The sequence below is a fragment of the Melopsittacus undulatus genome, chromosome 14, assembly GCF_012275295.1.
Source record: "Melopsittacus undulatus isolate bMelUnd1 chromosome 14, bMelUnd1.mat.Z, whole genome shotgun sequence".
Lineage (NCBI taxonomy): Eukaryota > Metazoa > Chordata > Aves > Psittaciformes > Psittaculidae > Melopsittacus > Melopsittacus undulatus.
The window spans coordinates 5,694,746-5,715,177 of NC_047540.1; the positions used below are offsets into that span (position 1 = coordinate 5,694,746).

General features: G+C 46.2%; 1 protein-coding gene across 1 annotated transcript in view; it reads left to right on the forward strand.

The window, feature by feature from the left end:
• Positions 1 to 20,432, forward strand: part of CSMD2 (CUB and Sushi multiple domains 2) — a 239,718-nt gene that overhangs the window by 53,575 nt on the left and 165,711 nt on the right. Inside the window, exons 4-5 of the mRNA XM_034069226.1 lie at positions 6,081 to 6,275; positions 12,219 to 12,426. Coding sequence (XP_033925117.1) covers positions 6,081 to 6,275; positions 12,219 to 12,426 — 403 coding nt within the window. The remainder of the gene's footprint in view (positions 1 to 6,080; positions 6,276 to 12,218; positions 12,427 to 20,432) is intronic.

Consider the following 20,432-nt stretch of genomic DNA (forward strand, 5'->3'; position numbering starts at 1 on the left):
TTCAAATCTGGGTTCCCAAACCTGACACCCTTTTTTCACGCTGATGCCTTGGCTTTCAGTCTTGATGTGCACACCAGAGTGAGGTCCTTAATCTGCTATGGCAGCTGAACTCTCCAGGGCTGCAGTTTTAATTCTGCTTTCGTTTGGTGCCTGCAGTTGTCTTCTGGTGCTGATAAGCACTGCAGGGTTGCTTTTCTTGGCTTGTCTTTTATGATACAGAAAGGTGCAGGTCTTTGTTTCCCATGGCGTGGTTAACCCCAGCTCAGGGAGGAAGGGACAAAAGGGATGTAAAACCAGCCTCCTCCCCAGGGAAGTTTTTTCAGGTTATTGTGCAGCTGTTAAATGCCAGTTCAATGAAGCCTTTAAACATGCACTTAAATCCATTCCTGCTAAGCAGAACACTTAGCCACCTACTTTAATTTAAGCTTGTGTTCAAGTGTTGTGGCACTGGAAAGCAGCAGGGCTGGAGCATGTTCACAGAGATAAGCACATTCTTAAGTGCCTCGCTGATTAGGCTCCTGATGCAGGAGAGCATCCCAGGTTGGGGTGGTATGCGAGGGTCTGGAAACGAAGCATCTGCTGATGTCTGTCTGTCAACACAACCATGTTCTTTAGGGCCCAGCAGAAGATCTCATCGGCCAGGGTCAGTGTCTGGATCTTTGCTCCAGCCAGGCTTCCTCTACTGCACTCACCAAGGAATGACTTCCATTTGAAAGCATGAATGAGTGGTGTGAAGCCCCAGATGTAGAGGATCCCTGCTCGGTGCAGGGGACCCCTGCTTTTACGTTTTAAATGTCTCCTGTAGTGGGATGACTAAATCAAATCTAAATGAATGCTCTCTCGGCTCGCCTGGTACTCAGGGCAGCTGCACTGAAGTTGCTGCAGCACATTCCAGGAAGGTAAATTGAAAATTGAACATGAATTTCCAAAAGAGCCTTAGAATACTACCACAAAGAAGATGGATGATGAACCATTCTGGCCTGTTATTATCCAAAAGTAACTGTCTAGCTGCTTTTTAGTGAACAAAGAAATATTAGAGGGGAAAAAATAGGTTTCCATCCAGCTTTATCTCCGTTGGCTGTACTGGAAACAAATCATGACATAAAAAAAGGATAAAATGAAATGAAAAAGATAGCGTTTATTTCCTTTTCTGCAGCACACACTGGACACTCACTTACTCTGAAGGTTAAAAATCTGCTGAACTAAAGCAGATTGCACTAAAACCCTGGTGGAAGCTATTAGGGAGTCATGGAGTATCCCTGTGGTACTTGCCCCAGCAGTTATGGATGGAGAGGGGGAGGAACTTTGTCTGTGTGGGTCTCTCCCTGCCACTGGAGCTCACATTGTGCGGGCCAGAGGTGCTCTGTCCACATCGTGCATGGGAGCCTGGTTGAGTTTGGAAGCAGGGATGGAAATAGATTCTCCTTCAAGAATCTGTTTCTCTCCTTTAGTTTCTAGGAAGGTAACAAATACATCACACCCTGCTCAGCCCAGCCTGGAGCTGTGGCAGAAGGGACCTTTGTTTCCCTTGGATATCTTGACTTCCCACCCGCTATAGTTTCAGGAAGGGCAGGAGAACTGAGAGAAGGGTTAAAGCATAGCAGAGGCTGGTTTGGAGATGAGTGTGCAATGATGGCCGAGCCAAGTAGTTTAAGTCAATGGTTTTGTTATTTTGCTTGGTCTGTGTAGCATCCTTTCATTGGGATTTATAAATGATTCCTGCTGTAATAACAGCACTGAGGAGCTGGAAGTGCCTGCTCTGGTCTGGCTTGCTTGCTTTCCTTGCTGGTTTTTATTAGGAATGAAAATCAATTGGGAATGAGGAGATAATGTATGGCCTCTTATCATAAAAGTTGCACTTCTTGATAAGATTTCAAGGTTAGAACAATGATAGCTCTGAAATATCTGTTGTAAACTGCCATAGATAATTCAAGCAATAAAAAAAAGCTTCCTTTAGCTATGTAAATAGGGTAATAGACAGGAATGCAGGATCTGGATGTATTAAATGTTGGAGTTATTTTATATTCGAACAATATAAACAGAGAAAATGGAGCTGAAAATTAATTTGAATAGGAAAGGGAGAAGGTTTCTCTTTGGGATGGTGAACCAGGGAGAGCTGGGCTGGAGTCTGCATTGTTCTGAAGTCCCTGAGCTGCTGCAGGTAGCAGGAAGCTCTCAGTGTGATGAGCCAGACGAGAACCATTTCTCTGCCTCTTTTCCTCTTTCTCTCCTGACAAAAAGAGCGATGGGGTTTGGGGAGAGGCTGATGTAATGAGGCTGGATGTGTGGTGATGGTGGGATGCTGTCCAAGGGTGCGTTGAGTCACATCTAATGACTTCAAAACTACTAATTAATTTGGAATGAACTGGAACGAGGAGATGCGGCTTGACAAGAGCTGGGGTTTGAAAGCTCGTGTTGGAAACTGCCAGTGTAGTGATCCTGGGCAAGGGGATGGGAAAAGAGGGGAAGAGCCTGGTGGGAAGGGCAGAAAGAAAGGAGGCAGAAAATCAGACAATGAAATGAAGCTTCTGGTGCAGATCAGTTCTGGGAGCTCTGAGCTACTTGTTATAGCAGTGCCCAGGAATGGATGCTGGAAACTCCTCAAATCTGTTGTTTCCATTTCCCATTTGTTCAGTTCATTTCCAAGCAACGCACTGAAATCTGTGAGACACCTCTGGTCTTGTATTAACAGATGAGGCTCCATGAGGGAAGCACATCTTCATTGCTCTATAAAAGCTCTGCAGCTTGCAGGTCTTGGATGATGCGCTCAGGGTGAGATGAAGGGTAAGAGATAAATCAGTGGGGCATGTGTGGGTTTGAAAGGACGGGACAAAAAGGGCCCAAACTGAAAGGCAAGAGATAGAAAAAGCAGAGTGCATTTGGAGCAGAAGGGAGTGAAGTTGGGCAGAGGTTGCTCTTGTGCCCTACGGGTTTCTTTTTGACTAGGAAATGGATTTGAAGGATAGACCAAAAACTGCAGAAGGTGGGAAAGCTTCAGGTTTTGGTTGGTTTTCTGTGTCCTCACACTTCACAGGTTTTACTGCGAAGATGCCACCTCTGCCTTGCTCTCAGGTCATTGTGTTTCACATCATCTCTTGAGACAGTTGTAGTTCTCACCAGTCTCCTCTCCAGAGTTCTCTGGTCTGGTTCTGTTTGTGCCTGTGCTGGCAATGAACACCAGGATTATGGTTCTTTTACTCTGTCATCTTAAAGTGAGGTTTCAAGGGTATTATATCTGAATAGCTCTTGGGACGGTGATGTCTGAGGTATGTTGAAGACCTCTCCAGGTGCAACTGCAGTAGAATAATCCTATTTCCTTTGTCAAAAATAAGATAACAGTTTGGCAGCTGCTTAAATCAAGACAAATGAAATAAACTGCTCTAAATTCATCATGGAAAGAAACAGACCTAGCTACAAAATGACTAACAGGACCTTGTATTCATCTGTACAAATCCTGTGTGTGGCTGCATTCATTTCCATACAGCCACTGGAAAATATTATGTTGATTGCTGGGAACAGATCTTTTATGGGGAGGAAAAAAATCCATGCTACTAATCTATAGTGGAATTGGTAAATGGGTAAGACAAAGCTTTAATAATATTATTCTGTGTGACATCTGATGTAAATAATACAGTTCTATTAATCTCTCAAGCAATCAGAGTCTGGCTGTTAGAGGCAGCCAAGTATGAGCAATAGTATTATCTCTTCTCAGGAACGCTGGAGCAGAATCCCAGCTCCATTGCTGTGAAGGCAGTGGCTGCACCAGCTCAGGGAGTCACACTCAGCAGTGAAGCAGGGCATGGGGTACCCATGCTGGGCTGAGCTTCAGGAGGACCTCACCAGTCTCTTTGGACTCCACCTTGCAGCTGATCTGTGGGATGGGTTTTGGGAATCATGGATGTTCCATCCTGTGACTCTTCCCGATCCCACCGCAGGGAAGGGGAACTCCATCAGCTCACGGTCAGGACTGACCAAATCTATCTGCTCAAGTGCCTCATGGCCACGACTGACAGCGCATCCTCCTATGGGCAGCTCTGCAGTGCTTGTGCTGAGCCCAGCTCTGGATGCAGCCCCACTGATTCCAAAGCAGTCCAGGAGTTAGCATTGCTCCCTCTTGAAGCACGTGTGTGTTGGCTGTCCTGTAGCAAGATATTAGTTAAGGCAGCCAAATGAAGCAGAATGTTTAAATGAGAGCCTGTTTTCTGGAGTGCGATTGGAGGATTCCATTGCAGGTCAGGGCTGTCTGATTGCTCACAGTTTGTTAAGTAGAGAGCAGTGAGTGTTGGGGATTGACTTTTAAAAAGGATAGGTTTTTATTTATAGCAGAGTTTTAGTCATTCATTTTAAAGGATGGAAGCATAAAGCAGGAATGGGTTCATTAAAAAAAAATTGGCATGGGTAATTTAATTAAATTGGGGTTTGAAGTCTCGTTACAGCAAATGAAACGTTATTTCTGCACTGCTTTTCAACCCCTCTGATGTGTTTGATAGCATCCCCCCTTATGAAACCTGCACAGAAATAGTAATGGCCATGTGAAAGTTGCTGCTGAACTTCCCAGCTCCAGGAGCTTTATGCAAGGGTGTAAATGGTGTTCTGGGGCAGGGAGCAAGGGAAAGAGTCTTGGCTGTTGGAGCTTGTACCTGTGGAAGGGAGACAGGAGCCCAGTGCTGTGTCCTCAGGGTGCTGGCTGTGCTGATCCTCTGCATGCAGATGTGTGCTGGGAGCCTGAGGTCACAGCAGAAATGAAAAGCAGCTGAAGCAATGCAGGAGTCGAGATGAATGTGCCATTAAAATTAATGGAGTTTAAGGTGGTAGGGTTGCATTTAATCTGGAAGTGGGTTAACTAGAAAACAAGGTGGTCTGGCTGGATGCAGCATAATCCTGTATTCATTACAGCTTAGACTGTCATTTCCCTTGCTGTGAGGGATGCTGTCAGTGTGCCTGCCTTAGAGAGCACTCTCTGGCACTGGGGCTCACCCTGAGGAGGCAGCTGGGGCTGCTGGTGGAGGGAGATAAACAGGGAATGTTCCAATCTCGATCCCATAATCCTAAAGCCCTTTACCCCAGCAGGACAGAAAGGTAAAGGAAGCGTCTTTGCATCGCTTAGTGTTAGGGATTTATGCTTCACTTTACATGCTTGCACACAGTTTGGTTGTATTTTATTCTGCTGCTTGCTGTCTACACTAGCATATCATTTTCCTTTTAATCTTCCTCTTTTCCTTGGCAGAGCTGCAGGCTAAACCTCCCTTTGCTCGTAGGAATTCATCTGGTTTTGTTCGTGCCCCTGACGAAATTGCTTCCAATGAGAAACCATCACTCAGCTTTGAATGACCATGTTTTCCTTCCTCTGATGTTTCAGCCTTAATGAAAAAGAAGTACAATACAAGATGCTGCAGATGGGCCTGATTCAAATTTGATTGTGTCATTCCTAGGCTTGGTTGTCCTTATTGGGTTTTATATTGGGCTCCAAACCCATGATTTGAGTGAATCTTTTGGAAGTGGCTTATGGAAGCCTATAGAATTTGCTTTAAATTCTCTGAAACTGCTGTAAGAGGCATTGGTTAAGGATTTACCTGCACTGTAGCTGCAAATTCACCATCTTCTATTCAAGTATTCTATATTCTTTCCAATGGAGCCTATTTTTGGACTGTATTTTGCCTTCAGTGGAGCTGGGTCAATTCTTGAGAGTCTGGTTTGATGCGTATGCATGAAATGAAGTATAAATCCTGGTGGGCTGAAATGCTGCCCTTTAGTCTAGGCGATAGCAGAACCTGTAATTAGCAACTGTCTTCTGTGTGGTTCTAAGGTACAACAAGCTCTGCTTACATTGCACATTGAGGTGCCCCAGAAAGGCTGAGTGAGAAACCCTAACCTATAGCTTCCTTGGTATAAATGGGGCTTAAATGTTAATGGTAACTGGCCTGATGAATGTGGGTGCAATCCAGTGGGGTGAGTTTTGTGGTTATTTGCTCTTCGCATTGTGATGTATTTGCTGTGGGATGAGCCTTCCCTTGGGATACTTCACCTGACAGCTTGGTTCCAATGTGCTGCCTCTAACCAGAAACAACTTTCTTTGGCAGTTCTACCAAGTCATACGTGCGGAAATCCAGGGAGGCTGCAGAATGGGATTCAGCAAGGGACAACGTTCAGCATCGGGGACAAAGTGAGATACAGCTGTAATCCAGGCTTCTTCTTGGAAGGACATGCCCTGCTCACGTGCCAGGCCAATTCAGAGAACAGTGCCTCCTGGGATTTTCCTCTCCCCTTCTGCAGAGGTAAAGTGAATTCTCTTTGTCTGGAACAAGCCACAGTGAACCTGGATTTAAATGAGCTATTTGGGGGTGGGAAAAGCTTCATGGACTGTAAGCTTGATGTAAAAGACTTGAAAACTAAACGTGCTGTAGTTAATAGTGAGGTTCCTTTTTACTGGGTTCCTTAAAACTGCCAAGGTTTGTGTAAATAGTAGGGATGCTGTGAAGTGCGAGGTGTGCTCAAAGTGTTGCACAGCTGCTTTAACCTCAGTGTCTTTAGTTCTTTTCTTAGTCCATTTTCAGAATTGGCCCATCCCTGGCAGTGTTTAAGGCCAGGTTGGACACAGGGGCTTGGAGCATCCTACTCTAGTGGAAGGTGTCCCTGCCCATGGCTGGGGTTGGAGCTGGATGAGCTTTAAGGTCCTTTCCAGTCCAAACCAGTCTGGGATTCTTTGTCTAAAGTCCATGCAGGGAAGGGGAAGCAGGAGGAGCATCTGTAAGATAAGGCACCTACCCAAGATCATGTGGGTTTTGTAGCTCAAATACTTGAAAATGAACTGGGTTTTCTGCTTTCTGCAGTGTCAAGCTGGTTTCCCTTATGGCATGTTCCACAGTGTTAGTGGTGCTTTGCCTGGTGGGTTGCAGTGTCAGCCTTGGACGTGGGATGCTGTACGGAGGTGAAATCTGAAGGGGTTGGCCAGCTTTCCTACAGCCCTTTTAAGTAGGGAAACTTAGATTCCTTGACCAGGATAGAGACCTTCTTGCTAATCCTCTGGGGTGACAAAGAACTAGAGGATCTGTAAACATGAAAGTGTCAGTGGTGTTATACCAAAACAGGTGCTGCTGTTTGAAGTCTTTTCGCCTCAATTCCTTGTGTACTTCAGCAAAGCATCTTACATCGATTCTTTTTATTGACTCTGCTTGTGCAATCAATCAGCAGTTCCAAGCTGTGGCATAAATCTTGAATTTAAAGTGAGCAAATATTGTTTGCTTGGTGTGTTTTTAATGCTCGCTTGAATCGGTTACACAGCAGTAATCATAAACCAGTCTGTGATTCTGGGTTGGAAGGGACCTTAAAGCTCCTCCAGCCCCAACCCCTGCCATGGGCAGGGACCCCTTCCACTGGAGCAGCTGCTCCAAGCCCCTGTGTCCAACCTGGCCTTGAGCACTGCCAGGGATGGGGCAGCCACAGCTTCTCTGGGCACCCTGTGCCAGCGCCTCAGCACCCTCACAGGGAACAGCTTCTGCCTGTGAGCTCAGCTCAGTCTCCCCTGGGGCAGGTTCAAGCCATTCCCCTTGGCCTGGCCCTACAGGCCCTTGTCAAAACTGATGCCCCAGAGCCCCCAGTGATGGTGGTTTCTGATACACTTCTGAATAGAGGGATGTTCAGTTCTGTGGTGCTCACATCAGTGCTATGGGAATTGCTCTGATGGCAGCAGAACACACACTTGTTCAGGTGCACTGGGTAGCAAAATGCCTGCAGGTTCCTGGAGGTTGCTGCTCCTTTCTCATAGATCTGGTCCTGATGCTTCAGGACTTTACCTCAGGTACAACTTGCAAGGCATTTTTTTAGCAGCAGGAACCAGCAATGTTCTCATGTAACATTTATATCTAGTTCCAGGAAAGCAGAAAGTCTGCAAATGAACTTGCTGAATTAGGCAATCAGCTGAACTGCTTCCACCAGCAATAGGCTTTCAGCAGCCAGACATTTGTGCTTGGCTGATAAACAGACTTTAGTTGTTGCAAGGGGCAAAAGGATTTGCATCCTGACAGCTCTATGCCACCTTCTGCAGGGAACATAATGGTTTCAGAGCTCTTGCCTGAAGAAGGATGTGTATTTCCCAGAGAAAAGGCCTCTGTAGCTTATAATTGATAATAGTATTAATTACTAATGTAATATTATAAATAATTATTAATATTGTCTTACTGGTGGTTGTCACCTGGAAGTTTGTTAGATGTCCTAGTACATAGTCTTTTCTAATATGCTGGGATGGGTCATGCTGGTGGGTCAGATCCCAACAGACGGAGACAAGAAGTGTCCCTTAGCACTGATGTTAAAACCCTAGAAGCTGCTTTGGGAATAAACTTGGCTAATGTCACTACAAGGCCAGCGTTTTGTCTGGGGACTCTGCCCATTCCTCCTTCCCCTCCTCTCCACTATAATGATGAGATAAGGGTAGAAAACAGTGCAGGTTTCTACCATGCTGAGATCCTCTTCTGGTTTCATTTCACTCTTCTCTTTGTGCTTTTGCTTCGGAACATCCTTTTCTCCGTGTTAGTGGCCTTGTCTCTGTTTCAGCCTTCATGCATTGAAGTCATTGAAGATGCAAACAAATGCATGGCAGAAGAGGGTACGCACCAAAGGTGCTTGGGAGGATGTGCCATGGCAGTGGCTCTTTGAAGGAGTGCTGCGGCTCAGCTGCTTTTCCTGCAGAGGCTTGGTCTGTGCTCCCATTACTCAGTGCTCAGTTAATACAGTTGGGTTTTTATGAAGGACAAGTGTAACCTCAGTGAGAAAGGGAAGCAGGAAGGAATTCCAGATGCAGAAAGAGTGGCTTGGTGAGATGTGTCTGTGCAGAGGCTGGGAGGGAGCTGGTGCTGCAGCTCACCGGTGGCTTTGAAAGCACAGATATATCAACATTGATTCTTGTACCCCGAGCTAAAAGAGACTGTAAATTCAGAGTGCACAGACTCTGGTGAGTTACACTTCGTGCTTACGTGGCAGGAAGCATTAAACAGCAGTGATCTCATTCAGGGAGCACCCAAGCAGCAGCAAATGCCATCTCCATGCTGGCCTGTGGAGCAGGAGCTGGGTGCTTCAGCTGAGGCTGCCTGCAGCAGCTTGGCTGTGCCTGGTGGACCAGGTGTAACTCGGATTTGCCTCGGGGATGGAAAGTCCTCAGCAAGTCTGGGTCAGGCTGTGAAATCTGGACTAAGCTGGCACTTACCCATGTCAGAAATACCTGGCATGCTTTCCCCATTGCATTTCATGTGGCTTTACACGCTTTCTACCCAGTTGTTTTGCATGCACAGAGTGAAATGAGGCCTCAGACTTCATCTGAACAGGGCTTCAAGCAGAGTCCTACAAGTCCAGCTGTATTTTCATCCTGACAGTTGGCATGCTGGAGGCAGAACCCCAGCAGTCCTGGAATGCTGCTTCTGTTCTGCTGTAGCCACAGAAGGAGCAACCCTCACCTGGCTCTGTTTATGGCAAATAAAGCAAAATGGTGCATTTGAAGCAGGCAGAGGATACCTGGGAGCATCCGAACTGTTTTGTAACACACCTTCATGCACACAGGATGGAAACCTTGCCCAGATGTTTGCTGATTTTAACTAGAAGCAATAGGTTTGTGGTTGTGGTAGGCACTGAGTGCGGAGCCCGTAACCCCATGGAGCGGTTGAGTGCTTGCAAAGCTGCATTTTAAGCATATCAAATATGTATAACCTCATTAAAAGGGGTCTGTCTTACTGGAACACAAGCAGCTGCTTAGCCTGCACTGAGCCCAGACTAACTGAAGGGCTGTGCAGGAAGGTTGTGCAGGGTTTTAGAAGCAGTTTAAGCAGTAACAACCTCTACAGAATTAGCCAGTGTCTGTTCAGAAGCGGATGGGAAGGGAATGTGCTTTCTGTTGGACACCTTTTGTCCATCCTCTCCTCTAGTGTAAGAACAGCTTTAAATTACCAGCCCGAGCCCCAGCCTCCCCAGACCCCCACAGTAAATGTGGTTGAGAACTTGCCGATAGGAGTTGCTGCTTCCAAATCCTCGTTGTCTTTGCTCTTGGGTGTGCTGTGTTTAAGGGTTCTCTATAGACCTGAGCTGCAGGAATCCATGATCACAGTGAGTAGCAAGCCCCTGGCCCAGAGCATCTGTGCCCTTGAACATGGTGTTTGTCTGCAGAGGCTGGATTGCTTGCATCTGTTTCATGGTAGGTTATCAGGACGTTGGTGCAGAGGTTGTTTGAATGGTTGCCTAGGGCCAGGCAGGCAACAGTGATGTTTGACGTGTTCTGTAGGGGTAACTGCCCCTCTGGAGGACCGTGTATCTTCAGAATAAATTGCTTATTTTATTATACCTGTGCCTTGCTGAAGCAGGTAATGACCTTGCTCCTGCTTTGCCTGTCTTGCTGCTGGGCACGTGGTCTGGGAATGCGCTTGGCGAAGAATCTTTTCTGCATCTCTTTCTTTGTAGCATCTGCAGGGGCAGTTATTCATGAGGAATTAGATTTGAACATTCCAGTAAACGGATGAGTTGTGCTTATCTCCTTTGGCTGGGATGCATTCATCCTCCAAAAAGCATCCTCATTCTGCCTAATCGAGAGGAGGTGTTTGGAAGGAGCCCTTTCACTTCTTGCATGGACCCTCTTTGGAGGTCCTGCTCTCAATCTAGTGTGTGATGCATTGATGTTTGAAGGGTTTTCTGGTGCTCAGACTGGATGAGATATATTTCAGCCTAAATCCATGATTCTGACTGGACTTCAGTCAGTCTGTGGATAACTTTAATTTGCTGCAATACAATTGCAGCAGAGATAACTTTGTAGTAGAGCACTGATTGGGATTTCTGTGGCCTTTTCCAGTGCTGGTTTTGGCTGCTGGAATGGCTCAGAAGTGGTTTTGGAGCTGCCTGTGTATCCAGGCTGTTTGAACCCTATCTTTTCCTGCTTGCTCTGAGCTCTGCATGTGCCAGCAGCACAGGAGCAGTCGCAAAGGACCATGGTGTGCACCAGGACTTGGAGGTTCCTTCACCTCCGAGAGGTCTCCTTCTGCTGGTTGGGGCAGCTGGGTGCCCTGGGGGGCAGATGGGCAGGGGAAGTCTAGAACCTGATGGACCCTCCTGCACAATTGTGCTGCCCATTCCCTAGGTGCCAGTGACCCCATTGCACTTAACAAATGTTCTCCCCTGCATTAAGCTTGTTTGGAAGGGATTGTTTTATAAATAGGTTGTAATGCAAATAAATGGATGTAAAGCCCCAAGCTCCTTGACTAAAGCATCTGAAATGCTGCTCTGTAACATGTTGTAAAGTTAACAGGCTTTTCCCAGCAGCATCCCAAAGAAATGTGGAGCTGGTGTTGTTATGTATGAGAGGAGTCAGCTGCCCAAATGAATCCCTGGGTTTCTTTTCCTGCCCATGTTTTCTTGAGATGCTCCTCTGTTAATTGCTCCTGCTGATGAAATCCAGGTTATAAGAATGAAAGAGCCTGCAGCAAACAGGAGATCCAGTATGTGACCAGGCAGTGTCACTGCTGTGGTGCTGAGCAAGGAGTTACACTTGTACCACCGAGTTTTGGTAAGAGCATCAAAAGAAATCAGAGCAAACAAACACATGTAAGGCAGGGCTGTGGGATGCTCCACTCCTTTTCTATTAGGTTTCTGTTAAATACCATGCCTCTATTCAGAGTCCTGTTGTCCCAACCCCTTGGGGTGTTCCTGTTGTTGATGAAGGTACTGAGATCTGTCTGGGTTGGAACCCAACCTCTCTCTCCACTGTGACAGTTTTCACATACCTGTGAATCCTTTCTTGGTCACTGAATTCCCAGTGTTCTTCCTCCTGCTTGGCTGGCTCCCCAGATGGGACGGAAAACGGGAAACACCTCAGAAGAATCCTCATCAGGAATAAGGGGTGGAACAGGAAACTTGGGCACAACCACGTGAGGAAATAGCATCCTGGCAGTGAGACACGAGGCTGAGAACCACCAGGAGCTCTGTCAGTTGAGGGGTTTAAAATTAGACTGAACAGATCCCTAGTAAGTGTGTGGTTGGGAATAAGCTGGCACTTGCCAGGAGACACTGGCTGACCTGATTGGATTTTGCATTCCCAACATCGTTGTCTCTTAATGGTGTGTAGTAAAACACGTTCCACGGAAAACGATGGAGCTTTTAAAGCTTTGATTTGATTTGTGCTTATGCTTTTTTGATGTTCTGCTTTATGCATTTCTGCAGTATCTGATCAACTCACACTCTGCTTGCAGCCGATGATGCCTGCGGGGGGACTTTGCGGGGACAGAGCGGGATTATCTCAAGCCCTCATTTTCCCTTGGAGTATGGCAATAATGCAGACTGCACGTGGACTATCCTCGCTGAACCTGGAGACACTATTGCTCTGGTTTTCATGGACTTTCAGCTGGAAGATGGATACGATGTTTTGGAAGTTGCTGGAACAGAGGGATCTTCGCTCTGGTAAGTTACTACTGCCCACGGTTCGTTGTGGTCATGTAGTACCTGCTGATGGTTTGTGTGTGCAGATACGAATGTTACAGCGTGTTCAGAGTGAAGAGAGTTTGTGCCTGGAGGAGGGCAGTTCCCAGTTCTTTGCAGTCACAGCTCAGAGCTGCTTCCTTCTAATGAAACTCCCTGGGATGCTTTTTATTTCCTTGGTAAACTTTGCAGTGACAATCACCTGCTTTATGAAATCTTACTGCGGAGAACATGATCTGATGTAACTGGTGAGAGGAAGTAAGGAGCTTGAAAACACAGCAACCACCCAACACTTCATAGCCTAGGAAAACCCCCTCAGACATCGGCGTGCCCAAACCTTGCTTTGCTAAACTGTTTTGTGATGATGACTAAAGCTGATGCTGACAAGTTGGCTTTACTGTTAATGAACTTCTGGCAAGCGTTTCTACAGATGGTTTTGTCCTTTAGGCAGAGGCTGTGCACAGAATTCCAATACCCTCCTCCCTTTGTCTGAGCAGGGCTTTCAGAAACAGTGCTTTTATGTATAATGAATGCTGCACTCTTTTCTGATATACAAGAGCTACCCAATGGTCAGGGCTATGGAGTCTGAAGTGAGGGCTTGCAGAGTCTGATGTATTGCTCATGGTGCTTTTATAGCAGAGGACAACTCTGCCCCGGTTGATGTAGGCAGGGTGATCTCCTGCACTGAGTGCACTCAGCAAACAGCTAAAAGCCCTGATGAGCAGCAAATGAAGGGAGTAGCCTTAAACCTGACATCCCTCTGGAAGGGAAGAATTAAGCATGTGAAATATTGAGGTGTTGCCTGGATCTCAGCAGGAAGCTAAATTACGATTATTTATGCAGATTCTGTCGCAACCACAAATAATGTTCATGTAAGTAATTTATGCCTGGCTGGCAATTATGGGGGAATAGGGTTTGAATGTTTCGGATGTATTGATGGGAGAGAAGTTGCCATTTACCATGTACCAATTGTTTACTGTTCCCAGGACCCCTCTGAAAATTAGCTGTTGCTGTTTCATGGAAGAAACCCTGGGTTTATTAGCATATATGAATATTTTAGGGCACTGTTGGTTTTTAGCCATTATGTACAGCAGCAAGGCTCAGTCATCTGTGGTGTGCGGTAAAGACGAATGTAGCTAGTTAAGAAACATTATTCAGGCTGGAGGTGTTGCCGGTGCAGCACTGTGTCTTGTCATACCCAAAATAAAACAATGCCTGTCAGAGGGAACCTGCTGCAAAGAAATTCATAAACTACCATAAATACATGGTAGAAGTTTAAAAATGGCAGCTTAGGAAGATAAACCCTTTGACTTTCAGTGGTGTTTGTATGTGCACATGCAGTCCTTTGGAGAGGAGAGCTAGTGGCTGTTTTAAGGTAGTATGTTCTGTAGACAGCAGTTTGGCCTTGCCAGAGGGTATGATGGTGTATCTTCTTATACCCCACCAAGTGCCCCTGTCCTGCATCTATCATGATGCTTTTCCTCCAGATGTGTTTTTGGTTGGAGCTGGATGAGCTCTGGTTGCTGTAACAGCAGCAGGCTCCTGTTTGATGGGCTGGTGGAGATGTGCTGGGTCAGGGAGCAAAACCCAGGTCCCACAAACACCAGTTTCATCCGGGGTTCCCAGCTGCAGCCGTTCCTGCTTTGAGGCTCATCCTGCATCCTTCTGGCACCAGGAAACACAGGCAAGATAAACATACCAGTCAGTTCAAAGGGATCTCATTGGGTATTCTTGAGGAGGAAACTTTTCAGTCCCATAAGCAGAATTAGAGTCTTGTTTTGGATTTCAGTTTTCAGAGCCGGCCTTTGGCTCAGAGCCTGATAATTAAATCCACATTACTCAGTTTTCAGTGATTTTTACCCATAGGGGGAAAAAAAGCTGGAGCTCTTATCTCCTCTTTAAACATGTTGTGATATGATTCAGCTTGAACATACAGCGAAAACCCTTTTTTCCCCTCTGTCTATGAAAAGCTAGTTTTAATTATTGGTAATACGGCAGAAAGATTTGCAGCCAAATAAAGCATTCTGTTGAAGCATCTTGTAGCTAAATATTTCATTTCCTAAGCATTAGAAATAGTTTTTATCTTGTCTGAGATGTACACAAATAGAATGAAATTTCAGCTGGGGTATAGCTCCTGTGTATTTCCAAGCTGTGGAATGTCCTCTAATGGGGGTATTTATGAGACCATTAACGTGGTGCATTAAGTAAGCTTGACTTGGCCTGTGCTTACTGAAGATCTCCTGCGTTGTCATTCATCCTCCCCTCTTTAAAAGCAGATGCTTTCTTGGGTTTTGATGAGCCAGGTTCCCTCAACCCTCTTGCCTTCAGCAGTCACACAGCTGTGTCCAAATCCTGCAATAAGTCTTGGAAGAGTAAGGGCATTGCAGGTCTAAGCATCCATATGTCAAGCAGAGCAATAGAGGTTGAGTAGCTATTTGAGACATATTAATAAAATAGCACATTTACAGCTCTTTTAACTGCTGTTGCAGCCTCTGTCTTGGGACCTTGGGCCTGGCTTTGACAGGTGAGAAATAAAACTCTACTGAGCAGAGAACAGGAGGGGAAGAAAATAGCAGTGTGGAAAAGAGCCTGTCAGGTTAGAAAGGGCATTGGGGGGTCTCCGGGCTAGAAGGAGAAATTGGAAGGATGGCAGTAGCTGCCCTCTTCTTAGAGCTTGGCTGGAGTGGCCTCTCAGTCACAGCCCTTCTCTGCCAGGGCAGGGATGTGCATGGAGAGGGATGTGTGGGATGTACAGGTCAAGTCATTATTCACAGACTTTTTCTTGTCTTCACTTGGGGTTCTCTTCCCCCTCATTTTCTGCTAGCTGAGGAACCAGAAAGGATCAGTGACACTCAATAAATACATGCAAAAGAAGCAAATCCCTTGAAGAAGCTTGGGCTCCAGTCCCCCAGGGCTGTGCTCTGTCTCTATCTGTTCAGAGCTCACTAAATCTTGAGCAGATGCTTCTCAGGAATATCTGCGGGTTACGGCTGTTTGTGGTACCCGTTTGAAGCCTTCTTCCATGGCAAACATCCCTGTGAGGGCTCAGCTCCAATGAGCATAGCAAAGGGTTTCAAGCTGAGCACCCAAAATGTGCCAAGACTGATGACAGGGAACTCTCCGGGCTGGTCCTTGGGTTAGCACTGCACTCCCTCTGTGGCAGGCATGTTCCAGCCTCATCTTCCCTTTAATAGCTCAGTGATTGCTCTGGAGCTTTGGGTTAGGTTTGTTTTGGTTTAAAATACTGTTCTTGTAGAGAAATGAGGATTGTGCTGTGGAGCAGTTGCTTGGCTGTGCTCTGAGGTTAAGTTCTTGCTTTGTGTGGAGGCAGAGGTGTGCATTTCCTCTGTGCATATTTGCTGCAGTTTAAGTAAATGCAAACAAGGAAAATGTGCTTGTCTGTCTCTTGCACTTCTTTCTGTCATGCATTCAGATCTCCTGTAGCTGATCTGGGACCTGTATCTAATATTAGGCATAATGACTTGTATTATGATTATTAAAGCATTGTGCTGCTATTGCCAGAGAAGGTGGTGGGTAGGAAGTGACTAATAATCCAATTTACGTGTGTTTACAGGAATTGAGTAAGATCAAGTATGTGTTTTGCTGGGTATAATGCAAGTATTTAGCAAAGAAGGTTTTTATAATGATTCCCATAGAGCTGAAGCAGGTGAGGTGGCTCTTGCTTCCCTATGATCCTCTTCTTGACTGACTTACTCTACCTGATGGAACACAGGTCTAGTTTTAGGAGGGGGTTGCACCATCTGTCGTGTTGCCCCTTTGCACAGCAAACTCCTCTCAGACATCACCCTTTATGGAGAAGCATTTGAGAAGTTCTCTCATTGCTGCATTCTGCAGAGTGTTAAGCTGGGGAGGACCTGGTGAAGGAGTCACCTGTGCTTCATCAGCTCCTCTTCACTGCTGCTTTCTTTCCTTGTCATTATCTGCAGCTGACCCTTCCCTCCCCACCACCTTTGCCTGTCTGCCAAGTGGTTTCTAATCTCATTAAGGTTCTTCTATGGGAGATCTGCTTTGTGCTTCGCTCTTGATGCCAGGTACCACTGGCCAGGCTAATCTGTTCGCACATCTTGCGCTCTCCTCTAGATTAGAGTACCTGTTGTCTTGAAGGTCACAGTTTCAGATGATGATCATCAGTTGGCAAAAAACTCCTCTGTGTGTGCTTCTAATGAACCAACCAATTTTCTTTATATCAAAGCAGCTTCTGATCCTTAGATAGCATCCTTGGAGCTTTCAGCATGCATGTTCATCTCAGACCTCAGCTGATTTATACTGAAGTCAATGGGAAGACTTTGGCTCCAAAGGGCTGGTGAATTGGGCTTTAGTGAATCGTCAGTTAGTGAAGGGGTTCCTTGTGCTGCCACATTCCAGTTCCAGAGCCCTGGGTCTGCATCTGCTGCTGGTCCAGGTTAATGGGACAGCACCTACAGGAATCATGCAGGCTCTTCATTGCAATCACCAGCTGCCAGCATGGGTGGGAGCTGAGCTGGGACCCTCTGTGTGCTCCCCATCAGCTGCTGTTCCTTGCAGGGCTTCTCTTCTTGCCTGGTGGCTGCTTTAAAGTGGCTTTATCTCACCCTTGCCACTTCCTTTCTGATTTCCAGTCAGTAATTGCTTTTATGTGAACACTGACAAGCGTGATCCTGCTGGGGCTGCATGGGGCTGAGGACTGGAGCATTATTGTGTGTCTGGAATAACTTGTTTCATCACTAGTTAAAGCCCTATAATGCAAGTGTGAAAGTTTTCCTGTGCAATGAATTAAGCTTCCTTATTGCAAGCCCTAGTTAACTAATGGGTACTTTATCTGTAATACTCAGCTGTTTTTCTTCCATGGTTATGTTTTGCATAAGACTAGGAGTGAATAAGAAACGTGTACTGAAATGGCTTTTGAAATCCCTGTGTAAATGCCAGTTACATGTTCGTTGGGATCTGGAAAATAGACTTTGTCGTTTGATTGATGCAGTTTAATTCTATTTTTTTACTTATTAAGCATTTATGATGATTTTCATTAGAAACAAATTCTGCACAGGCTCCAAAGCTGTGAAACGTTGTTTTAGTGGGAAGTGTTCCCCTCTTCTCTTAGGTGTATTCTCTGGGACATTAGGAGAAGGTTGTTGGAAACCAGGCCTATCTCCATTGAGGCAGCCTGCAGCTCTCCCTGGTGATGGGGCTGTGGTGGTCCCTTGCTGCCTCTGGTGTGTTCCTGGGGTGTACCAGCCTTTGTAGTTGCTGTCTGACCCTTCAGGCCTTAATACAGATCTGCAACATGGAGAACAGGATTCTACAAGACAGAAAGCTGATGCCTGGCATGGGGTACCTGGTTCTTGGTGGTACTTGAGTGGCAGAGCTGGTTGTTTCCTTAGTGGATGCAGATTATTCAGGAGCATCTTGATGGCTGTTTTGGAGTTAAAGGATCGATGATGCTTTGTACAGTGTAGTTTGTGTAAGTGTTGCACATTGTCCTGGAGCTCCTGAGCCTCTTGCACTGCAGAAGAAACTGGGAAGTTCCAGCAGAGTAAGCTGCTCAGGGTAATGGCATTTAAAGATGCTCTGTAACACAGCAGGTGTGGCTGGCAGGGAAGGGAAGATCTCAGCTGTCCCCCAGATGAGGAGGACTCTGCTGCCAGTCCATGGAGTTCCTTCCTGAGGCTGCAGTGTGGCTGAGCACTGGGTGCAGGATTTGCTTCCCTCTGCTCCTGTCTGCTCCCAGTGCTTCCCAGAGCCGGAGTGAGATGCTCTCGTGCCAGGAGCATGGCAGGGAGAGAGGTTTCTTGTGACAAATGACAATGAAAGGCCCTCATGACCTCTCCCACTCATGTTTCATTCAATAAAACATGATTAGATTTCATATACCACTTTCTGGCTAATCTTATTTTTCCATGCATTAATATGATTAATTCTATTTGCTAGATAGCAGAGAGCATTTCATGAATATTCAGGCTGGCTTTTTAAGCCAAGGCAGAAGATGCTTTTAGGCTGAAAATTACCCTGATTGTGTTGTAATTATTCTTTTTTACGCTAATTTGTCTTTCTTTGTTGCTTGGTCACCTCGGAAGCAGAGTGAACCCAATGTGAAGGCTACTGCTGTGTGGATGGCACCTCAAGGGATGAGGTGTGGGGATGCCTGTAGTGTGGGGGAGAATCCCTGAAGGTGACTAAGTGAAGAATTAGTATTTAGCTATTTGAGTGCTAGATGCAAACACATGTTAGAGGGGGAAAAGGCTTGTTTGCAAGAACCTTCAGTACCTGCAAGCTAAAGAGTTCTCTTCAAACAGACCTTGTACAGATCAGGGTAACACAATGGGCTGAAAGCTGGGAAAAATATTGGTCATCTCAAGAGTACCTTCTGGACGTGACCCAAGGTATAAGTGACCATATTGATCGTAAGCTGGTGAATAATACCGCTATTTGGCAGGGGAAGGAGGCTTCATGGAAGTGCAGATGATGTCAGAGGTTGTGAAAAGTTGGACATCAAGGGTTCTTTGTAATGCATCACGTCCTTAACACAGCAGGAGACCGGTTTCCCAGTTCAGGCAGGGATTTGGGCACATGTTGGTGGGCAGGATCACTGGCTTCACTTAAAGGTGCTTTCAGAACATGTCTTTGCCTTCCCATTGGGTTTCTTCTTGTTCAGAAACCAATTCCTGCCATTGCTGTGCCAGCTCCAGAGCCAGCTGAGGAGGTGCAGCTGCAGAGGGGTCTGCCTCCCTTTGCAGAGCTCTTTGCTGTGTTGAGGGAGTTGCATTTGCGTGTCAGAATCTGTCTGCCAGAGCTGATAATAGTCATGTTTTACACTGCTCACCCTTATCTGCAGCTTCAAAGTGAAGGAGCAGTGACACCTCTGCAGCTGTTCTCCTGCTTTCAAAGACATCTTTCTGCTGGGGTTCCTGTGTGGCCCTGTGCTTTGTGGATGCTCGCTTGTATTTGTGCATTGTGTTAAAGAATGGGATGCTTTGTCTTCAGGTGTCACCTGCTTCACTAAATGTGTTTGGAATGATCTCTGCCTGCTGCGTTTCCTTCCTCAGGCTCCCTGCAGCTGCCTCCCACCTGCGCCCAGCCCCTGGAGCTGCTCTTGGTGTGCTGTCAGTGGAGTCACCACCGAGAAGCTCAGTCTGGTGCTGAATTGATCTCTCTAGTTTAAATTGATGTCTGGATGCCTGATGCTAACGTATCTCGTGTACTGTGATTAAACTACAGCTCCCTTCTGATTTGCATTATATCCTAATTCATGGAAGTTGAGGAAGAATTGTGTTTACCATGGTTTGCTCAAGCTGTTGAGAAGTGTCATTTTGTGACAGCACTCACATCGTGCATCTCGGCAAACGGAGGCTGGTATTAGCTGCATTCCTTCAATCTGTGGTTTAGTGGTGGCCTTGGCAGTGCTGGGGAATGGTGGGTCTTGAAGATCTTGAAGCTCTTTTCCAACCCATTTGGTTCCGTGGTTCTGATCTAGGCAGGTGTGCTTTCTGTACACAGGCACAGTGAGGAACTTTATTTAGGAGAAGCTCCTGGTCTGATCTGCACACTTGAACAGCATCACCACCCTTCCCTATGTGTTCTTAGAGACACTAAGGTCCATTCCAACCCAAACCCACTCTGATTCTGGAATCAAGGGTTTGGATTCTCATGGCTGGTGTGTTTTGGTGCTGCTTGGCAGCATTTTGTTTTGTCGGGGCAGGTCATGCTCTCCTTAGCTCACACTGAGGTTGGTTTTGACAGTCTTGGCTGTTGTACAATATGGATGTTTTGATTCTTCCTCCCAGGGACCTTTCTTGGATTGATGGTGGAGATCAGAAAGATGCCAGTGCATCAGTAAATATCAGAGGATTAGTAAGAGAAAATGCTGTCAGCAGCTGATGACTCTTTCTGTCTACAGTAAGCTGGAATTTTCCAGGGCTGGAAAAGTAGATTATGGTGCTCCACTGATGCCATTTTGTGTAAAGGGCAGTTCCTGCCTTGTAGGAGTCCAAAAG